The sequence below is a fragment of the Ambystoma mexicanum genome, chromosome 3p, assembly GCF_040938575.1.
Source record: "Ambystoma mexicanum isolate Mex_15411 chromosome 3p, UKY_AmexF1_1, whole genome shotgun sequence".
NCBI lineage: Eukaryota > Metazoa > Chordata > Amphibia > Caudata > Ambystomatidae > Ambystoma > Ambystoma mexicanum.
In genome coordinates this window covers 833256551-833279386 of record NC_090925.1, presented here as the reverse complement: position 1 = coordinate 833279386, position 22836 = coordinate 833256551, and the positions used below count along the sequence as shown (strand labels likewise).

The window sequence follows — 22836 nt, the reverse complement described above, 5'->3', positions numbered from 1 at the left end:
TTTGGGGCCCAGTGGGATGTGGTGTCATCTTTCCTTCACAGTGACTCAAGAGTTGTTTTCTGCCCTAGAAGATAGGGGTGCAAGAGCTGGTGTGAGATCAGGAAATGTTGTATGTCGATGGGGAAAGCAGCTGCCACTGGGAGTTAAGGGGATGGGGGATGGGGAGGAAAGTTGTGTACGTTTGAAATGCAATAAAAACACTTTTTAAAAAAAGACCCCCAGTGACCATAATGCAGTTACTTCAGTGGCAATGCTGGTCCTAGAGTGGAGGAGCGCAAATCTGCAACAATAACATTGTATTGTGTAGACAACAGAAATACAGTAGCAAAATAGCATCCCCAAGCTGCAGTTCCTGCCATGGAGCTGCACTGGCGGGGAGGAAAAGCCCAATAATGTAATTAGCCAGACTGGTGTTTGATAAATGTCTGCCATGGTAATACTGCAGCCGTAGCAGAGCCGCCATTTTGGGACTTCGGGTAGGAGATCAACAGAGTAATTGGGTGGTGGTGGCTGGTCCTGTGGCCAAGCCTCAACCAGCCTAGTGTCTGCTTCCTCAAAGCTGCTAGGAGGAACTTGGCCATGGCCCTGTTGGAAGAGGCAGAATGTTTATGAGGGTCGGAACCTGTCAAGCAGGTTCCTTGGTGAAAATGGAAGCTTTCACGCCGGCAATCTTCTTTTCTTTTTGAACACCTCGCTTGGGCCGTTCATTCCTTGACCAGTGCGGACGCCGCTTCCTCCGTCTTCTGGGTCTGCTCTTGGGTACGTTGGACAGAGAGGAACTGCTGCTGTTAGATTGTTTTCTAGGCGAGTAGAAAAAAGAATCATTGGAAGTCGTTGCTCTGATCTTCTGAGCCACAAGATGTACCTGCACATTGGTTGAGAGATTGGGTTACATTTGAAAATCACTTGCTAATTATCTTATTATCTACGTGTTTTCCGTTTTTTCCAATTCCTCAGCTGCTAAGCCCTTTGGAAGGGGGTGCAGCTCTAGTTTACATTTTTGGGAGACCCCTACTCTGCCCCACTACTATTGTGAACCAGAGCTCTGATGCAGAGATGATGTATGGGGAAGGGGTTGAGGGGTAAAGGCCATGGTCAGAGAGGCAGAAATTGAAGCGGAATCCATTCCATGAGTTGGTGGCATCTGCTGGCAGATGGGCTTAATCTGGAGCAGGCGGGCCTTCCTCAGACTGCACTTATAGGTCATTGCTACCATGCTTGCCCCACCTGGAGAAATTACCAAGCACAAACACACAACACAAGAATCTGGTACACAGGAATATATACTTTATTAGCGCAAAATCAGAAACAGAAAATGATTATATGATGATTATACGTGTACAGTTTGCACAAGTGTATAGAAATGTATTAATGAGGCATAACTAAAAAAACTCATCAAGACTTTTGAAAGGCAGCCAATAGGCTACAAGAACCACAAAAAGGCTGAATATGTATCGCCTGACCCGATTGGTGAATTATGCCAAAGGGTGTCGTTGTGGCTCATCTCAGGTACCTGTGAATTCCTGTTAGTAAAACATACCACCTCCAAGGCAACACAGGTCGTTGTTCCTCTTGCAGATCTATTTACAAGTAGGGGACCCAAAGCAGATGGTCGCCACATCCCAGAAAGCTAACAGCAACAATATGACTTAAACTCATAAAGCGATTAGCCTGGCAAGATTTGTTGTTTTAATTCCTCTCACCCTCCCTTTGGTGTCTGCTCGAATACAACCTTGTTTTGAAGGTCACACCTGGTTTGGGAAACCAGTGCAACAGCACAAATAGCCAGTACTGCCGGTGGTGGCACTCTGAGTTTAAAGTCACCCCCTTTCCCTGTTGTCAACATTTATTTGAAACACCCCTTGTTCCCAAAATCAAGGAACCTGTAAACATTTACGACACCCTGATGCTTGAAAATGTCTTACCAGCACAAGACAACAGGACATCTCTGTGTATTGCCCTGCTTGTCTTCACCTCACAGAATTGTTTCACACAAGCATCTTCTGAATACACTGGGCTAGTGTGCATGCATTACACTGTTGCAGGCGTATGTGCTGCAGGCATTTACTGGTGAGAATACCCAGAATGAGGGGCGTTGGAAGGCTAATGGCCCTTTCCCAGTGAGCTGTGACTTGTCAGGGAAAGCGGCCATTAGCAGTCTCCATTTCGCACTTGTGTCTACCCCAGTCCAATAATAAAAGATAAGCCAGTCCTTTTTTTTCACACTGCATGCTATGACTTGTAGGCCCACCTTTGGGGAAACGGAAACTACAAGTTCCAGCATGCAATTGGAAGCAAACATCAGGACTGGCTCCAGGTGTCACGCATGGAACTGGGAAACTTGACTGGGAGGCATTTTTTGGAGTTTTGGACTGCAAGCAAGCTGCTTCAAAGTGCAGTTGTAAACGTGTTGGGCCCTGTGGAGTTGCTCTTGCTTTTGCATCTGAAGTTCCTCACATAAATTGAGAACCTGACCTTTTTATCAAGGATGTCAGTGCAAGGAACAATTATAATGCAGTCGCTGAAAGCACGCTTGGTGAAGCATTTTTGTTGCGTCCGTAGCTCATTTACAGCTGCGATTAAGGTCTTAACTCACAGCAGACTGCTTAAAATAGCACTGGCAGCTCAAAGGCTGGTGTTAATGCTTGATAAAGGCAGCTGAAAGAGATTCAAAGGGGATGTGTTTGGGACAGGGAAGGGGTAGGTTGTGGGTTGGAATGGCCATAGGGATTATTATCAACTTGCGCAGTCGATGCAGGGTAAATATCCAGCTCTCAGTATTTTAGGCAAAAAGTCAGAAGGCATACACCAAAATCTGAGGCAAGAGGAAGCATTAGACCTGGCTAAAAAGAAGAGTTTGTGGGCTTCAGCAACCATTGGACAAACGAGCGCATAAAGTTGCCTCAGTACTACACACGAGGTGGATAGAGCAGGTGTGGTGGCTCCAACACAAATGACATTATATCAACAATGCGGACCCAGGTGCACTACCACGTGCTACAGAAGAATCCCCGGTATATGTACGAATAGTCTATGTAGCCACCAAATGAATAGATAGTGAAAAAAGACTCTATCCGAACGTTTTACCTTTTGCAAATGTACTAGTACCTAGATCCTCAAATGTGTGGAATTGCATCTACTTGAAGATGTGGGTCAGTGGTGAATTGTGAAGTCATCCAGATACACTTGCTTTATGTGCTTATTTTGCAGATGATTTGTTATATTGATACATTTATCTTCATTAAATATTAATGTTTTTTTTTTTTTTTTTTTATTGGTTTTATATGGTTTAAAAAGAAAAACCTTTAAAACAAATCACGAGAGACATTTCTTTCCACTTCTTTCGTCAACAATGTGTTGTTCTAAACACTTTCACGGACCACTCCTCCTACTGTCTCGATCGGTTCTTTTAGCCGTATTTTCAGTTCTTTCAACAATTGAACTAGACTAAACATGATTTTACGATCAACACCCTCAAACATAGCTTTCCACCAATCATCAGCAGTATAGGTGCTTCGTGTCATAAATAACGGTCCAAATAGCTTAGTTCGCAAAGATCGAAATTCCGGACAGAATAGCGTCAAGTGTTTAGTTTTTTGTTAAATATTAATGTTTTACTTGACGAGCAAATTCTTTGATCGTTTGCTATCTAGGTCGGCTCTTTCGTTTTAGAGCCATAAAGTGGAGCAAGGCATACAGTGTGTGAGAGAGCTATGTCTGCTCTACTAGATTAATGTGCACCCCCTTACCTCCCTCCCACGCATCTTCTGACTTGATCCCAATGTGCCTGCCAGGAAGACCCCAAAGACCATTGCGAGAATCCAAAAAAGTTAGCCAAGGCAGCAACGCCGGTAGGGCTGGATGATGGGACCCTAAAGGTGAGGAGCATGCACGCAACTGGAGGCCAATGCTTTAACTATCATAGCCAGGTTTAACACTTGGTAAGGCCCTCATCTGAGGACATCCTGGTATGCGCACTGTGTCAAATTGGTAGCCACCTAATTTCTGCTTGGATAACTAGTCAAAGAAGAGTGTTGCAATCGCACTTGTTCATGAGAAGCTGAAACACAACCAACACACCCACACCTGCCCTCGCCATTTGTAGCTGCTGCATGACCTCCTCCTTCTCCTCACCAAGCGTGAATAGGTGCACCAATCTCCATGAATAGTGAAGCACCGAATGATCTGCATCTCCTCAGCTCTTCACAAAGGGGTAGATTATTCTAGAACTGTGGCTCAGTGGCATTTACCTGGTAGCAAAGCATTGCAGCTATATTAGGAATCCCGGACCCCAACCCCCTTCTTGGGAGGATACAAGGCTCTCACAGGCCCCTTCCCTTGAGCTGATGAAACGTGGTGGTAAACTGCATCTCGGATGGTGTGACAGTCTCATACTGAATGCCTAGAGACTTGAATACGAAAGGAGGTGGGCTTGGCCTGTCCATATCCCCATCAATGACAACTCCTGAAGACCAGGTCTAAAATGCATAGAGGATCTGCTTCCGCTTAACCACTCTATCCAGTTTCCGAGGCTTGAACTTATACACCGCAGCATTTCCTATACACATAAAACAGTCAAATAAGATTGGGTGAATGATCTTCCATCAGAGAGAGCCGATTCGTGCTTGTCGAACCCAGAGTTCTTGGGAACAATAAATTACTCCGAGTGCTACGGTACAGTGGTGCCAAACTAGCATAGTTAAAAAAGGAGGAGCACCCTGGGTAAATATCCAATTCTCAGTATTTTAGTCAAAAAGTCATTAGACTAGCCAGCTGTCAACCTCTAAATATACCTCCTGGAGGGATTCAAGTGGAGGACAGGTATCATGGGGATTCAAGACATGAGGTACCGGGGCACTTTAGAACGATCATGGTGTATTGGGATGCAGCAGGTGTCCAGCCCTGCTGGGGTCATTGATTGAAATACAGGTGAGAGATGATGAGGAGGAGATGTACATGGGCCTGCAAAAGGGTAAATGTTTTCATTCCTGTCTAATTCATCTATTCGGGTGGCTGATAAGATTAATAATATACGATGTGATAGTTTATTTATATAGCGCCTATATACAATGTGTTTCAAAGCGCTTCAAGGCAAGGGAGGGAACAAGGGAAATTACAATGGCATTCTTACATGCCATGAACATTAAGGATGTGAAATTAACTATCGTACTCTGCCTGACGACATTTCAGATAGTGCAAGAGCTAAGACATAGATAAGGAAGGAGGGGGATAGTGGGAAGGAAATGGAAACAGACAGGCGACTACCATACTAGGTATGATGACATTTCTTGTAGAGCCAGAGAAAACAAAAGGTGAGGGACAGGGGTGCAGAAAGGGAGGGGAGGAACAAAACAAGCGACTATCGTACTATGCCTGACGACATTTCAGATAGTGATGGAGGTGTGGGGGGGTGGATAAGGAAGGGAGGGGGAGAGCGGGAAGGAAATGGAAACAGACAGGGAAGTGGGAAGAGGAGGGGGTGACAAAATGAGAGGCACTTATTGTGATCATAAAATGGCTGTTCATGCAAAACAGTAAAATCTGACTTGCTCCTATAAATGGTGGACAGGGCATGGTTATACAAGTGTTAAAAAGCAGTGAACATTTCCTAACAGTACGGGGCAAATAATGTGAGTACCTGGGAGTATGATGTAAATCCTTGGCCAAGATTTGAGTACCTGCCCGAACATTTGTATCTGAATGCATGGACTTTTGATGGGAAAACCTGTAAATCGAGTGTGTAGCTCCACGTTTGTGGCAATAGCTGGCATATGATAACAATATTGTCCCTGGGAAGCGAGTACCTGTATGTGTCATGGCAATGCTAGTGAAATAATTGTAGTACTTGGGCATATCATGGCAAAAGGCAAACGTGTGGCAAATTTTCATATTGTACCCAGGCAACAGCCACATCTATTGGCTAGGCCAATGCTTATTTGGATTCAGTTCAAAAAAGCTCCTTTATTTATTTCACATTGGAATTAGGGATTTCTGTGATTATTTATCCAGGCCCCTTGATGCAAGACTAGTTCAAATAAGGGAAACATTTCTACTCTTCCCAAATGTATTTGCAAAAGTGCCCGCCTGATTCCAGTGAATGGAGATAACTCTGCCAGGGAAGAGATAGGAAAACAACGGTATCACTACAAAATACTGAATCCCATTACTGAAAATCTTGCATGCAAAACAACGATTTCCCCCCCAAAAATATATGGGGGGTTGGGTAGGGGCATTTAATAAAGAGGGGAAGGGGCTGCAGGGGGTTCGCCCCCAAATTAAAAAATACTGAAAATTATTTTTTTTGCATGCAAGATTTTCGACCTTGGATTCAGCATTTTCATGTGGATCCGAAAACAACAATCCACAATGAAAATGGTCTTATTTCCTATGAATCGGGATCCTTCTGGGAGTACGCTTTTTTAGATTAGTCAAAAACGTTGATATGTGTTTGCCTGCTTTAAATTAGAAAATAATGTTTTGCCTTCTTGCGGATAAAAACGTTCTCAATTTACTGAAGGTTGATATGAGAGGCAGCTCGGCCCTGCCAGGTAAGGACCACAGGCTATTTTGACAGAATAAAAAATGTGGCCATTTGTGAGGATGCATTCCTCGCTTCTGTTCCCTGTGGTGGCCAGATTCTTACAGGCCCCTAAGAGGTCATCGCCCCTCATTCTATCCTGCTCCCCGTCACGGTCCTCATCCCACACCTCAATTTTCACCTCTTTATCACTCGCAAGATTCACGTTCCCAAAGTCTACTTCCCAATTCCAAACTGGGTTATCATTATCATTAATGGTTGGTGATCTTCTCTCTATTGTACCTAAAGAGACCTTCACATACCCATCAGTTGCAGTGCTATTGTCACCCCATAGATCCTGCCCCCTTATGATATTGACAACCACAGTGGCCAGCCCTCTGCGCTTGGGGCAGCATTCGGTGGTGATGTGGCGGGCAGCTCTGCACTTGCATTTGCATTTTGCGTGACTGTCTGCCCATGATCCTGCCGAGCAGGGTTTGCATGGCTTGACGAGTGTCCTTTGTTTGATGTAATCGATGATGGCGTTCTTGAGGTTCTTTTTTTTGTATTTGTCCGCCACCAGCTCGTGAAGCGACACCAGTGAATAAGAGATGATATCTGGGACCGTCTTCAAAGACCGTATCCACTCTTTGTAGGGACTGCTTGAGCTACCGCTGGGGAACAATATGTCACCGAAGTGATCGGGGTCCCCCCCAACGACATCCTTTTCCCTGTCGCTGTATTTCTCAGAGAACCTTTGGGAGAACTTTCGTTGTTGTCTCAGCTCTGTGCACTTTTTATATTGAGAACTGGCCTGCACAAAAAATATGTTCACAGAAGCTTCGACTGCCAAGCAGTCAGACACTTCTTTGTTTGATAGGCCGTCCATCTCCACCTCGCAGGTTTTCAGTGCCGTGACCTCCCTGATCTCGCCCCCCAGCTTTGCCTTCTTGATGTAGTGGGTTCCATACTCATCAATGAGCTTCCTGTAGGCAGGCGCGGTGTGAAAGTTGTAGAATTTCGGAAGGGAGTTCAGCTCCCCTAAGAAAACACTGGAGATTGGAGGATTGTCTCGTATTCCATAACTGCAAAAGGACAAAGAACATTTACTCATTTGGTTTAATCACAGGGTAACATTTGAGCACAATTTGAAATGCTGTGTGTGAGCTCTGGAAAAGCAGCCCAACTTTAGAAATGGAACCAAAACAAGGAACAGTACAAATGATGTTTCCTAGAAGCAGTGTGTAAGAGATTGATTTGTCAATAGCTTGGTTGAAGTATTGCTAACAAAACAAAAAAACTATTGCCATAAGAAAAAAAGTGATATGGGTTATGAGTTCAGGGCCAAAAACATCCATTGACGGCATGCAAATAAAGTTTGCATTTTGAGTTTGTAAAGTGTCTTTCAATTCTTCTTGTGAAGAAGAAAACTACCACCTAACAGAAACTGAAATGTTGTTTTGATTCCTTTTGTTATTTTTCAGCAACTTTATTTTATTTTAATTCAGTGAGAGATAATTGCTAGGAAAAGTGAAAGGTGCATTGAGCCCACCAAGTTGCATGGTGAGAAGAACAGGCATGTTCAAATAATGTAAAACATGTGCATGTACCGATAGACTGTATCCCCTATGAAGTTAACATAACAATGCCAGACATCTCCCCCCTTTAAGTACAGCAGTAATCGACCACAATAAAGCTTTCAGTTTATAACAATAGGTTTTAGCAAGGGGAGTTTTGGCATACAGAATTTGTTTGCATAATAATATTCCATAAAAGCTGCCCATATCTTAAGGAACATGGGTAATGAGTCAGAAACCAAGGCAGACATTCTTTCCAAGACCCACATTCCCCAATATTTTCACCACCAGATTGCAATTTCAGGACCATCTGGACCCCCCCCCAATGTTGGCCAAGAATTAGTATTGCGTCATTAAGGAGGTGTGTGATAAGGGATGCAATAGGGACTGATAACAGGTATAAATTTCCCTCCCCCTTGTCTCCCAAAAGTAGCACCAGGGGGTTCAACGGCAGCTTCAAATCACATATTTCCTGAAATGTAGATACAATTTCCTTCCAATATGCGTACGTGTTACAGCAGGTCCACCAGATATGCCCCATAGTCCCCACCTCTGCACAACCCTTCCGGCATAAGCGAGTGTATGAAAAATAAATTCGATGAAGGAGGGGAAACACTTGCCATCTAAGGTACAACTCCTGGACACATTCCTTAAGCACAACCAAACCAGATGACTTCTGTGCCCTGGCTCACATCTGAGACTAACTTTCTAAAGTGATGTCATAATTCAGATCCTTTTCCTAGCCCAACGTATATGGCAATTTCTCGTTCAGATCACCTCTGTCTCGGAGGCGATAGAGCTTGGAGACCTGGTCTCTTACCATAGCCTGCATAAACGTCTGCTTCAAAGGTGTGGACAGTCTAGGCCCTTCCACCCGCACCATGGGATTACACGGTCAGTGCCATAGTTGTGCATTTCGGAATATGTCTGTCTCCCTGATATTTCACTTAAGCTTTGATTCTTCACAGTGTGCCGGAGAGCCCAATCTACAAAATCACAACAGATTCTTATGACTACCCCGTGCCCAAGCTCTAAACAAATCCACCTCCGGGCCTGGCGTTAAGTCAGAGTTGTGAATAGCCGAGGAGAAGGGGCCCATACTGGGTTTGCTCCCCCATATCCTTGCTGCCTTGTCAGTGGAGTAACCTCGCGGAAAATGTTGGTGGAGACACAACAGCTAAATGAAAGGAGCCACTTCCAAATGAGGGGACAACATGGTGTGCCACGAATGTTGAGGGGACAAACAACCTTGCCCACCCCACAAAATACAGCCATGTGCCTTGTCCCAGTAGAATAGAGAGGCTTGCGTGTAGAGCAATGTAATCACACCCTTAAATCAATATTGCCTGCTCATGAGCAGGAGACCAGAGAGATGAATATTAACAACATGTTGCGCGACAATAACCCAGCTCAACTTCTCCCGTAAATGTACCCAATTGTGGATGTTGGAGGTTTGTGCTTAATACTCGGAATGTCCAGCCCACCCAACATAAGAGATCTGAGACGGATCCTCCTTGAGATTGTAGGTGAACTACCAGGCCAGGAAAAAGTTAATTATCCACTGCTGCGGTGTTTGTAGATGGAAAAGCATATCTTGATTGCATGGTTACAAAATGCATACAACACCATAGTCATTATTTAAATGTTCACAGCTGTAAATCTTGTTAGCAATGTAATCTCCTGGGTCACACTTTTGCTGAGATCATCTTTGAATACATGAAAATAGGGGGGCACATTAGACTGGAAAAGATCTGCAGGAAAGGGTGTAAGCATTCCATAGATGAATCGTCCCACTGAAAAAGGGCATTCCCTTTTAGGAGGGATTGTGTTGCTGGCGATTCTGTATTGTTTGGCCCTTTGAATTTACTATAATTGATAGAGAACCCTGGAATCCCTTCAAAATCCATCATGATCTTCTCCAGGGCGGGAAGAGAAAAGACACATTTTTAGATAAAGCAGCATCTTTTCTGTTTACAGTGCTATGTTATGTGTCAGCCACCAACTTCAAAGCCCTGGACCTCTGCACTCTCTCTGATTTTCTGAGCGAATGCTATCATAGAGCAGCCAAGAACCAATGGTGACAGGGAACACCCTTGTCGTGTACGTCCGGAGATCTGAATGGGTGCCGTAAGGGCTCCACTAATCTCAATCCTAGTGAAATGTTAATAAAATAATGCTAAAACCCAGCAAGAGAATCCAAACTTGTCAAGCATCCCCTTTTAGTAGCCCTAATCTACTCTATCAAATGCTTTATTAGTATCTAGGATAAGCACTGAACATGTATCTCCAATATGTTGACCCAGTTTGTTGTAATCAATGGTACATCATATACTGTTATGGGTACAATGGTTAACAATGAAGCCTGATTGGCCAGTTCCCACCCACGCACGCAAGAAGGACGTGCATCAGCCAAGATGCATGTATTTTAGCAAACTGTTGGCATCCACGTTGAGCAGAGCAATTGAATGATATGCACCAAAATCAGTCTGGGAGACCCACCGTTTTTCCCACAAATATTTAAAACACTCTAACAACTGGTCTAGCAATTGGCACTTGAACATTTTGAAAAACTAGGAGGGAACCCCATCAGGACTGGGCCACTTGTTGTTTTCTAGGGAAGAAATCTCTCCATCTACCTCCTCCCAAGTAATGGGATAATCTAGCAGTGTGCATTCTTCCTTTGTTATACTAGATAAATTGGCTGAATCAATGTATTTCTTGTGAGAATCAGAGGACAGGGTGTCTGTGGACAACAGCGGCTCAAACAATTGTGTAAGGATGGCAACTTTATCCTTTACAGCGTAATGCATTGTCCCCATATTGTCAACTATGCATAGAATAACGTTTTGAGTCTGGGCATTCTTAAGTTTATTGGCTTACAATTTGTTTGTAGAGTTTTCCCCAAAAGTGTATAATATTGTTTAGTGTGGGGAAGGGCATGAACCATTCGATCAGCCAAACTTAGTCCTTGTTACCCACAGTTCTCTAATAGGCAAAAGAGAACCCCTGCGCTTATGGTCCTCCTGCCATAAATAACCACCCCTTTCCAATTGAACTCTTTTATTTCACGTTGCCATGAAAAATGCGGTAGCGTGACTAATGTGCTCCCTCCTCATCACTGCTTTGAAAGTGTCCCATATAATATTTGAAGGCACACTTGGAGTCCATTTCTCAGCCAAGTAGGAAACAACTCTTTCAGAAATCTCTTTCTGGATCATCAGATCCCTGAGTAGGGAATCTTTTAGGTGCCACAGTGGATTAGGAGGAGGATCCAAATGATCAACCGTCTGGGACGCTAAAATGGGGGAATTATATGAAAGGACCTTGAGCTCAATAAAAGCTTCTAACAGGCCTGCAATAAGGCTTGGTGACAACAAATTCAAGTTAATTCTTGAATGGGCCCTATGGACATGTGAGTAGAAAGTGTAATCTGATTCCCATGGGTGCCAAAATTGCCATTTCTCAACTAATCCATGCTTCTCAAGTGGCTTGCCAGGATAATCACCTTTCTGAAGTCACTGTCTGAAGGGGCCAGGGAACTAACAATCAATGAAGCGGAGGCCATACTAAAGTCCTCCCCTATCATGAAATGAACAGAGGTCAATGCAGCGATTATGGGAAGGAGCTCTAAAAAGTAGTCTTCCTGATACCCCTCGGGAGTGTAAAAGGAAATCAGGGTAACCAAGTGTCCAAAAAAGAGACACTTAACCATCAGGAGTCGATCCCCTCCCCCCCAAGTCTATGAGGATCCGTCGCTTGATGAAGGCAACGTCCATGGACACAAGAATGCAAAGTCACATTTCTTCTTGCCGCAGCCAGCAAGACATTGTAAGTGGAAGTGTCTACAATGCAGGCAATGTTAATCCTGAGAGCATAGGCGAACCTTCCGCAGCACGGCAATTCTGGCCCCTGCAAACGACATAGGATACATTTATGTTTCACTGGGGAGTTCAAACCCAGTCCATTTACAGATAATATCGTTAACTCGGCCATAATCTAATGTGAGAGTGGAACACAATTCCAAAACAGTATGCCTTATGAAAAAGAAATTCCAAAAGCTGATCCCTGAGTTCCGAGCTGTTGCAGCCTCTGCACCTGCCACATAGGGATACAGAAAAAACTGAACAGTGCAAACTACCCTCCCAAAACACAACAGGACATTTCATGAGCATACCACCTAAAGCTTGTTTGGGCAATCCAATCAGACCAAGCCCCCAACCCGACCTCTCGAAGACGTGGTACCTGAATGTAACAACAATCTAGCATATGGCCAATTTATAGAATTAATAACTTTAGTGTTTGTCGGCTGGTGACAAAAAAAATGTGTGAGCAAGAATAGAATGAGACAAGAGCTCTACACAATCCTTAAGATGGGAAAAGCCACCAAGGAGCATACTTTACCATAAGAAATTGTGGCGACATGGCCTTCAGAATAAACCTTAAACCAGCTCCCAATGTGATAACAGTGATGGCGGACTGCCATGTTGAAGCTCATACAATTTTCGAAACCATCACAACTGGGGCCCATTCAAGTAATAAGAGACCCCATCTTGCTACAGCTCAATTCCCCATTGTGGGACATTTTCGCCCTGCTAGCCTTACATGCTCTTGTTCAATCCGGGGCCAGTCCTATCCTTGATGACATTTTTGCTGAGGAAGATGCTGCAAATCTAATTTTGTCGCAGGCATCTCACGATCCATGTTATCAACTGGTGGCTTATGTATTCATATGATTGTTTTTCTGTCTATTGCCTTAATTTTGTCATGGGCTGCCATCATGGCCAGGACATCCCCTCTACTCGCACTATTGTTGCATTTGGAAATTGCATTCTCAGGATCCCATGAAATCTTGAGCAAAGTTTGCAGAGTGATCGTCGGTCCACCAAACTGCATCCCTACATCCAACCTCTCCCTTCAGTGCATATAGTATCACAGATGATAGAGGAAGGACAAGAGAACCAAGACTGCATCTGATTAGGCCCAGGGTGGTGCTGTGGAGTCCCAGAAAGATGGGTATGAATTTTGTTTGCTGCAGGAGCACATGGGCAACATATGTGTAGTCAGCACTTACTCCACTGTCCCACAGGGAGAAGCAATTCCAAATTCTACAGGCTAATTTTCAAGAGCCACTGCTGATTTATTTTCATACCGGAACATGGCCAGAACATGAATGAGAGCCAAAGGGCTATCCTTCATGTGAACCACCCAAACTTGAGAGCACAATACATCAGCGGTTCTACTGTTCAAAGCTACCAATGGGGCGAAGAGCATTCATTAACCCAGGAGCACCTCTGAAAGTTATTCCATGGGGTATCTCCGGAGCACCATCCAATAGCACCCAGCTGTGGCCAGGAGCACCCCCTCAAGGCCTTGTGTGCCACCAACAGCACTATTCATGTGCAGATTTCTGCCAAAGAGCTTCACTCTGCCTTCAGGCCGTGAGGTGGAGTCTGGAAGCACTCGCCTCCTCCCTGCTCAAATATAGGAGTCCACAGTGTTAATCACCTTCAGGGAGTCGCAAGGCCAACAGCATGGGACGCCATGACAGCAGTGACGCTCCCCTGCCATGTACTGAAAGATTCCTGATTTTGCAGTCCAATGACTCTGCCATATCCACAGTTCACTGAGTCATTTCTACACGCACGCCTTCAGGCTGGATGCTGCCCTGGGAGACAGGTCAAGACGTATGGGTCTGGCGCAGCTGAGAATTAAGCATCATTGTCCAGGTCACACCTCCCTACATTTGTTTTTGTGTGATTTTGATTCATGCAGAAGGAGCTGGATAATAAGGAGCATAAACCAATCAATATACGTGCCGCAATCTAATTTGGAAAATATATTTTCATGTTTAAGGGGGCCATGGTGTCCACCAAAGTATGCTATAGCGCTTCACTTTTATGTCCACAGTATACGGGATAAGGGAGCGTGAGGCTATTCCTGATTCTAACAACCGCAGTATTCATTAGCCTTCCAGTTTAGAGGGCAAAGCCAAATAATTGTTATTGACGCAAAATGAATCCTGGTCTTTTGTGGGCAGTCAGCCGACTGTGACACAAATAATGACATATCACATTCAATGGGAATAGTGCTGAGTCGAATAATACTAAGATCAAACAATCATTGAAACTTTTTCTCCAAAGGCAAAGGGATTGCAATTAACATCTAGTCCTAAGCTCATATGTCAGCTAGAACAAGAGGGATTTGTAGTGGAAGACATGTCTGACAGGAGGGGCTTGACCCCTATTGCAGCATATTTTGGTAATGTTGTGTCAAATATACAAGATCAAGAAAACCATAACAAGAAACATTACACATCACTATCAAATACTTAGACCCCCATACCACTGGATCAGCTGAAATACAATCTAACTTCTCTAGTTTGTAGCGCCTCCCCAGTCAGAATGCTAAATGCCCCACACAGCCTCTTGCTGCTGACGCCTAGATGTGGCTCTGGTCTTCTGCCGCTACAAAGGCTTATGACTCTAGCCTTGGTGACTACGTTGAACCCAGTCCAATAAGTGCCAAGGGCCATTAACTGCACACCAGGGCCCACAAGGACACCCTTTTAAGTAGGCCTTAGACCTCTCCTAACTAACATAGACACTCATATCGACAGCAAAAGCTTTATCTGGATCTCATTTACATGGATGCAACTTCAACAACTTTTTAAACTGGAAAAAGACACTTCCCACTAACTCACAAGCTTCTGGTTAAGCAAATGGTCTGCCAAGTGTCTGCAATTCAGCCAAGCTCTTATCGCGGGACTCTAAGCACCCTGAGAAGGATGAATCTCCCCAGTTACTGCTAACTGTTCACAGGATAGCCATTTGGTCTCATCTACCAATAAAAACATCCGCAGTACTGTTGGCCCCACTTGCTGACATCATCAAAGCCCTCTACCCCCATAGTCCCTGACACCATCAGCTGCCTCTATCCTGAACAAATGAGCTCCAAACTTGACAGGCATTTGGCCTGCAGGAAGAATTGCTCTCTTAAGACTCCTCTACAACTAGGCCTTGGTCTGCCATATGAGTGAATCATCAAGCAACCCAGCTTGGGTTGCTCAAGTACAGGGGTCTGTAACTTCTGGATCTCCTCACTAATGATGATGATGTTCAGTCTTGCTGCTACATGAGGTACCATGGGCAACTTTGCCTGCTCGATCGATCTCAGACCAATGGCTGATGGTTTGCAAGGACCCATTTGTGATGGTTCAGCTGACTGATATTATTCCCAGAATTTGCCTGTTTCACCTGAGCTTCTAGTTCTCTGATCTTCACTTCCCCAAAGAAGAGAAAAGAGTATCTCCAAAAGCAAAAATTCAAATTTCAGGTATGGCCAAGTTGAAGTGACTTTGTGGGTTAAGAAGACACTGAGATCCAAGCCTCATGCAACAAGGTTTATTGTCGGCATCACACAGAAGGTAAGTGACAAGCAAGCTAAGTGTAATGGACGGTATCTTTTTAATGAGTTTTTTGCGCTTTCTTTATTATACATATCAATACTGTGAATCATGGATACTTTGCTATATTTATCAACTCCTAACACATAACAACCATGCTTCATATATATTTATTGTTTTCTTTTGGCCCTGGTTCGCACCCTTATAAAGGTTCCACCACTTGCTCTTATGTTTGTGCTTAGCACCCCTCTTCCTCGAATCAATACATATAAATACAATAAAAATAACGCATATTTCTTTCCTTCACCCATCTATCAATTAGGTTAGTCCTTGCATGTCCATGGTGCACGGCAAAGACTTTATGGGTGACTTTCGACTACAGGGAAAAAATTCCCCGAGGGTCACTGAGACACATCTGATGGGCAATGAGAGTGAAGCTCTGTTTGTCTGTGATATGATCCAGAACACAGAGGCAGAATATTATCAGTTGACAGTCCCACCTTGATATTGTTAGACAGGGCAGTATGTTGCCCCTTTACGGACCTGCGAGTGAGGCAATTCACCAAAAAGAGATTTGGCGGGAGAATCCTATCCTCAGCAGGTACCTCCCTCTGGAAATGCCTCCCTGCCACCCTCCATCTTGAGCCTGATCTTCTTAAGTTCTGGAAACTCTTCAATACCTTTCTCTTCTCTTCCTCCTTCTCTCTCACTGTCATGGCCACTGGGCAAGGGCCCATGTCTTTTTCACCTACAGGGTCCAAATGGACCCATTCCTAGCGCCTCTGGCACCAGGCTCATAAAAAAGTGTGCTTTGCACACTTTGTGTCTAAGGCACGTGCTTCAGGGCCGGGCGTGGCCATAGAAGATCATTGGGGAGCACGTGCAGGAACTTCTGGGAGTGGCAAGGTGGAGCCACAAGGCGGGTCCAAAAGGAGGGGCCAGGGCCAGCCTATTTAAGGCCAACCCGCTCTCATATCAGCGCTTTGTGTTAGTCCTTCTGCAGCGTAACGCTTACCGCCATCCTTACCTGTTTTCCTGATCATCATCTCGTCGCGCATCTTCCAGACGCCAGCTACACCATCGCTGAAAGCGCATCTTACCTGATTCCAGCTACTCCATTACTGAAGGCGCATCTTACCTGATTCCCGCTGCTCCATCGTTGAAGGCGCATCTTACCTGATTCCAGCTACTTCATCGCTGAAGGCGCACCTTACCTGTCTCCTGCACTCCATAGTCTGAAGCGCATCGCATCTTACCTGATTCCCATAGTAATCGGAGTTGGAGTACTTTCTCACCTGTTCCGGACGTCCAGTTACGCGGGAGCTTGTCTTCCATTCTTCTTCTTCACAGAACCCTCTATCCTGCAGCCGCGGACTGGCCTCCGAGCAGTCGTCCTCCGCTCGATGTCACCGGACTTCTCCTGCAAGAGAAAAGAACACAACAGGTCAGAAGTTGCATAAATAACTAACGCTCGGCCGTGCCATACCAGAGTCTAGAGTTGTACCCTGTCAGCCAATTACCATCTAATTCTAAGGTTTCATCATCCTCTGGGGAATCACTGGACCCTCTCCAAACACTGCGACTCCGGGCTGCCATCTTCACACCTATAGGGGAGAAAAAAGACGTCGCAAGAATTACAAACTATAACCATGGCAAAGGACATTATAATAAGAATGCGAACAATAATCATTGTTAAGAACACTCACCTTCTAAGTGGTGAGTCACAGCCGGTCTGGGTCGCCACTTCCAAGGGCCAGTGAAGCAACTCGGTCCACCCAAAGCACCCCTGCTACAAGAAGCAGGACGGAGAGCCCATCATTATGAAAAAACAGGTGAGCTTGCATGGGCAAACGCTTGCTACTTCATTCTGGCACGAAAGGGTAGAGGGGAATCACAACATCACCATGCCAGTCTCATTGCCTCTCATCTTCTCTCAGGGACAGTACCAGCATCCAGAGTAGTTGACTGTGCAGCAGCTGGTGGAGAGAGCCGATCCAAGGAAGCCAAGTCCAGGGAGGGCTCCAACCGTGCCCCAACATCCCCGCAGAGACCAGATGAGCGTAACACTCCCCCTACCCTGCTAACCTAGCTCTCAGCTCTTTCCATCTCTCCCTCCTCTTCCATACAGCTTTGCTGACTGGCAGCCTGGTTTACCGCAGAGTCTCACAGGTCCCGGACACCCCCGCCAGTCCTCTTCGTACTTGCCTCAGGGCCCTGCACGCCATCCCCCTCAATGGGGGATAATCCATGAGAGCTTCTCTCTCCGCACTTATCCCAGTTTCTACTGACTGGGTGCACTTGGATGCCTTCCCTTGACCGTCTTGCACTTGCTCGATCTGAATGCATCTCTGCCTGAAGATCGTCAGTCTGTTTTCCTTGTCTTCACCCCTTAATGTGCACCTGTTGATAAAAACTGCAGAATCATTCTCAGGCATATTTGCTGTATCCAAACTGTTAAATGCATCTTTTTTACTTACTCTGCCTCTGCAGACAGTTATCGTCTCAGAATTTCAAGGGCTCTGAGTGACTGTTGTTTCTTCCCTGTGTTCCCACCCTCTTTGAGCGCTTTGAAACACTGCATGTGTATAGGCGCTTTATAAATAAACAATACCATACCATACCAATACCATCTCCTCCTCTCACAAAACGTCTCCCTGCCACCTGTTGTCGGTTTTGCACATTCTGGATAGCCAATACCTTTCCGCTCGTCAGCATCGCCCCTTCCATTGTATTATTAGATAGCTTTTACTGTACTAACTTTGCTTCCTCCTGTTTCCTCTCCTCACCTTTGTTTCTCGCATTTTCCTGCATTTGTCGACACTAATGTACTATAATGAACTGAATCTCTGACCATGGCTCTGCCTCTATCCCCACTAATTTCTTTAAGTGCTTCTGTATCTGTTCTGGTAACCCTTAGCTTAATATGTGATCAAATAACTCTACTGCTCTATCCCATGGTTCCCGTGTCTCGAGATGCCAACACTCTTGTATCTCCTGAATGTATTGAAGTGGGTCTTCGTTCTCACGCATTTTGCGTGCCATAATCACGCTTATGTCAGAGGTGCCTGAGTACTGTACTCGCTGAGCATGCCATACAACTGTTCTGCAGTTATTGAACAGTGTGCTGTGTGCCATCACTCTGGGGTACCCTGCCTGTTTCCAAACATCGTCAGCTACCTCCTCAAGAATGGCTGAGAGTAAGTTCTTCATGTTGCAAACTGCCCCAGTCTTTCTAACTCATATGTCCATTTCCCTGCTCCTGCAGTCAGCGACTGTAACTTACACCTCAAGATATCTTTGTCCATCTGTTGCCACAGTATATATTGTGATTGTCTACCACCCTTTTCCAGCAATGGAAACTGAGTCAGTCCTACCCATCTGTCATGCTTCCCTACGTCCTTCGTGGTAGTGAATACTCACATTTTATTTGCTCTTTTCTGTCCCGGTAAGGCTCTCAGCCTCTGTGCATATGGAGTAAATGTGTCTGTGCTATGCGATCTGCCTTTGGAACGCTCAAGGCGGCCTCCGGGTTCTACCTTGCCCTTCTCAATGTCTTCCTCTCCACCCCACAGTGTCTCCCACTCAGGGATTACTTCCCTGGAGGGGCGGCATGGCCTCCCTTCTTCATCGTCACTTTCCTCTAGGTCCTCATCTGACCCCATGATTCCCATGCTGTCTTCGCTGTCCTCACCCCTTCATCTTCAAAATTAAGCCTCCTTAACATGCGTTTCCCCTCTCAGTTCCCCATTGCTTTTTCCTGTGAGTCACTCACCCCCCTCAATGGAGACCCTGCTATATTCCTGCTTGCCATAGAGGCAGAGGCGCTATCCCTCCTTCTCCTATACAGTATCCCTATTCTTCTCTGTATCCCCTCTTTCTCATCGTCATTTAAGCATTTTGGTCCCCTTATGATGTCCTCTACCTCCTTGAGGCGTCTTTCTCTACTTCTCTCTCTTTCCTGCTCCTGTCTTCTGTCTCTTCCTTCTTCCTCTCTACATTAACACTCTTTAATGAGCCTTTCGATTTCCAGTTTCCTCTTCACTTTCAACTGCCTTTCTTCCTCTTCCTCTGCATTCCTCATTGCCCTTTGCTCTATTTCCTTCTGTGTTTTCTTCTCTTTTCTCTCTTTCCTTTTCTTCTGCTCTCTCTGCCTCCCTTCTCAACTGTTCCTCTTTCTTTTCCCTCTCTCTTCTCTTCACTTCCTCCATTATCTCTGCCCATTCTCCATCCTCTTCCTCTTTCTCTTTGGGTTTCTGAGCTTCCACCTCAGCGCTTCTGTGCTCTACTACAGCCCTTCCAGCCAATTTGAGCAATATATGTCCTCCTACCCACTCGTTTGATGGGACTGTCACTTCGTAATCCCCATTATGTCCTGTTGTCACTTTGTCGCCCCCAGTCAATTTTGCTTGCAGGTTGCTGCACTCCTTGCATTCATCAACCATAGTCCCTATTCTCTTATTTGCTTGCTTCCCGTCACTAAGTATGTCTTTGCAGCTATACGCAGGTGGTGCATAAACGGGGTTGGTATATCCTGCTGCTGCTTTTAATTCTTTAAAGGGGTAAAATCCCTGGCTTTCTGTCACAGCATCTGTAGTTTGAGGGTATCAGGTAATATTATCCCCACCAAAAATATCGCCGTACATATGGCCGTCGGGAACGGCCATAGGCGATATTTTTGGTGGGGATAATTTATGGGGTAAATGGGTGGGGGGTTGCGGGGGTGTCCCCCGCTCCCTTTAAAAATATATGGGGTTTGCGGGGGGGTCCCCCGCAGGTTCCATGGGGTAATATCGCCGCAAAAATATGCCGAAATTTTAGTATGGCGATATTTTTGCGGGGATATTATCACATGGAACCAGATTGAGGAGGAGGCGGAGGAGCTGTGGGCGCTTGGCCCCCCACATTGTGCTATCTCACCATCCACTCTTTCTTGGGTGGGTCCTCTTCCCTGTCCTCAAACATTTTCCATAGCTCCAATATAGCTAATCATTTACTCAATGTTTTCCCTTTATATGCAGCATTTAAATACGTGGTCATGTGTTGCAGCATATATTTGGAAATACTGCCCTCATGGGGCCATGGCTTTGCCATGTTGCCCCCTGTATCGCGAGTCCATTCTGTGCTATACTTGTATATTTTGTCCTGATACCATGGAAGGGACTTGCACAAATGCTTCAGGGGTGTATCCCCCATGGTGGCACGTCACTTTCTGACTGCCGATACTTACTTGACCTCAAGTCAGGATTTTTTACACGTTCAACAATTGTTCAAATAATACATGATATGATATTTTATTTGTATCGCGCTCATACACATGTGTTTCAGAGCGCAACGAGGCAAGGGAGGGGAACAAGGGAGGACAAAAACAACAATCTTACTAGGCACAGTGACATTCAGAACATGCAAGTGCAGGGGAGAGGGAAGGGGTGGAAAGTGCTGAGCAAGGGATAAAAACAACAACAACTGGTAGTGCAGCCGGCAAGGTGGCAAGTGCTGGGTTTAAAGTGCAGACAAGGGGTGTCTGATAAGTGCAGGTAAGGGAACTGTAGGGTTGCAGATACAGACCCAAGTGCAAGGGTTGCCAGGAGGCAGTGCAGGTGTGTGGCTGGGTGGGCAGGCACCTGTGCCCGAAATCAGAGGGTAGCCAGGTGCACGCAGCTGAAGTAGACAGATCAGCAGGGGAGAGGAAGAACGAAGGCAGAAGCAAAGAGGAAGGTGTTGAGGTGCCTCCACAACCGGAGATGGTTCTCCTCAAGTTTCAGAGTGGCAGGGAGGCTGTTGCTGAGGGCGGCCCCAGCCGAGGAAAAAGATCTACTCCCCAACTGGTTGCTTGGAGAAGCGACTGACCCTGAGGGTGTTGGAGGTGGAGGAGCGAAGAGCTCGAGAGGGAAGGTATTTACGGAGGGAGAATTAAAGGTATTTTAGACCCATTCCCCAGAAAGTATTGTGGACAATGCAGAGGGTCTTGAATTTAGCCCTTGCAGCCACTGGGAGCCAATGAAGAGATTTCAGGGCTGGAGAGATACAATGCCAGGGCTTGAGGCCAAGGACAAGTCTCACAGTCCTGTTCTGGATGAGTTGCAGAGGGCGGAGAGTAGAAGCAGGCAGATTTAGAAAGAGGCTGTTGTAGTATTCTAGCCTAGAGAGAACCAGAGCTCTAGAGACAGTAAGCTTCTGGGTGAAGGAGAGGAAAGGAAGAATACCTCTGAGAAGCTGCAGTTGGGAGTTTGACTTCTTACAGACTTCAGAGATGTGGGGAGAAAAGGAGAGTGTGGAGTCGAAGATGACCCTGAGGCAGGAAGAGTGCCAAGGGAGGGCGGCCAGAGAGTGACAGGAAAGGATGGTGCAGGTGTGCCGATGAGGATAATCTCTGTTTTACTGGCATCAAGGCAGAGATCATTGGCGGCACACCACTCCTGGATGGCAGACAGACAGTCAGAGATGAGAGAGGGAGAAGAGGTGGCGGAGGGAACCCTGAAAACGGCTGAGTATCATCTGCATAGAATTGAAAGTTGGAGCAGAGAGCGGCAATGCGGTGGGCAAGGGGTGCCAGGTATTGGTTGAACAGCTAGAGAGAGAGGCTAGACCCCTGGGGAACACCACAAGTAGAGAGTGAGATGGAGGAAAGGAAGGACCCAAGTCAATATATCACAATAATCATCAGTTCTTAATCAAATTCTCAAAAACCAGAACAGTTCTCCAGATGTTCCACCAGCCTCTCTGGTACACCAATGCCAACGGGAGCATGCTCTGCGTATCACTCAAACTCTTTTTTCCGCCCTTAAAGGCCAAGCAACAATCCTTTCACGTGCTCCTCGAGCCCAACCCAAATGGTATGACACTCTTACAATTTCAACATCGCTTCATAACATTAGAAACCACTGTTTCTCCCAGGTTTTTCAATTTTCTCGCCACTAAGTATGTGCTCCAATACGGGCCTTCACTCCCACATCAACACGTCATGTCCTATTAACAACCTTTAATGTGACATCACAAGCCTAAGGCAAAAATCCCAATACTTTGCGTGCACTCCCGAATCCCACAATACCCAAAGACACAACAACACAACTGACATAGGGCCATCTTCCTGCTTTTCAAATCACAGGGGATTCCAACAAATATGCTGTCCTTCTTCTATACTGGAGCATAGGAATAGATCTATAATGATAAACTAAGAAACCACCTTCCACGACCTAAGTGAGCTAAACTAGTGCCTAGATAATTAATCTATAAACTAAGCTGAGCGCCTAGAAACAGGTATACATACATTATTTATCCGTAAGCTAAGCTGACCGCCTACAAAACAGGCATCCTTACATAATTTATCCGTAAACTAAGCT

General features: G+C 45.5%; 1 protein-coding gene across 2 annotated transcripts in view; it reads right to left on the bottom strand.

Moving 5' to 3' along the window:
- Positions 1–22836, bottom strand: part of LOC138580959 (perforin-1-like) — a 100431-nt gene that overhangs the window by 10423 nt on the left and 67172 nt on the right. Inside the window, exon 3 of one of the 2 annotated variants that reach the window (XR_011304380.1) lies at positions 4515–7602. Coding sequence is in view for 1 of the 2 variants with exons in the window: in XM_069651918.1 (XP_069508019.1) it covers positions 6504–7602 (1099 nt within the window). In the remaining variant the exon portion in view is untranslated. Of the gene's footprint in view, positions 1–1265; positions 7603–22836 lie in introns of those variants that run through there. The other variant, XM_069651918.1, reaches the window with a different exon arrangement.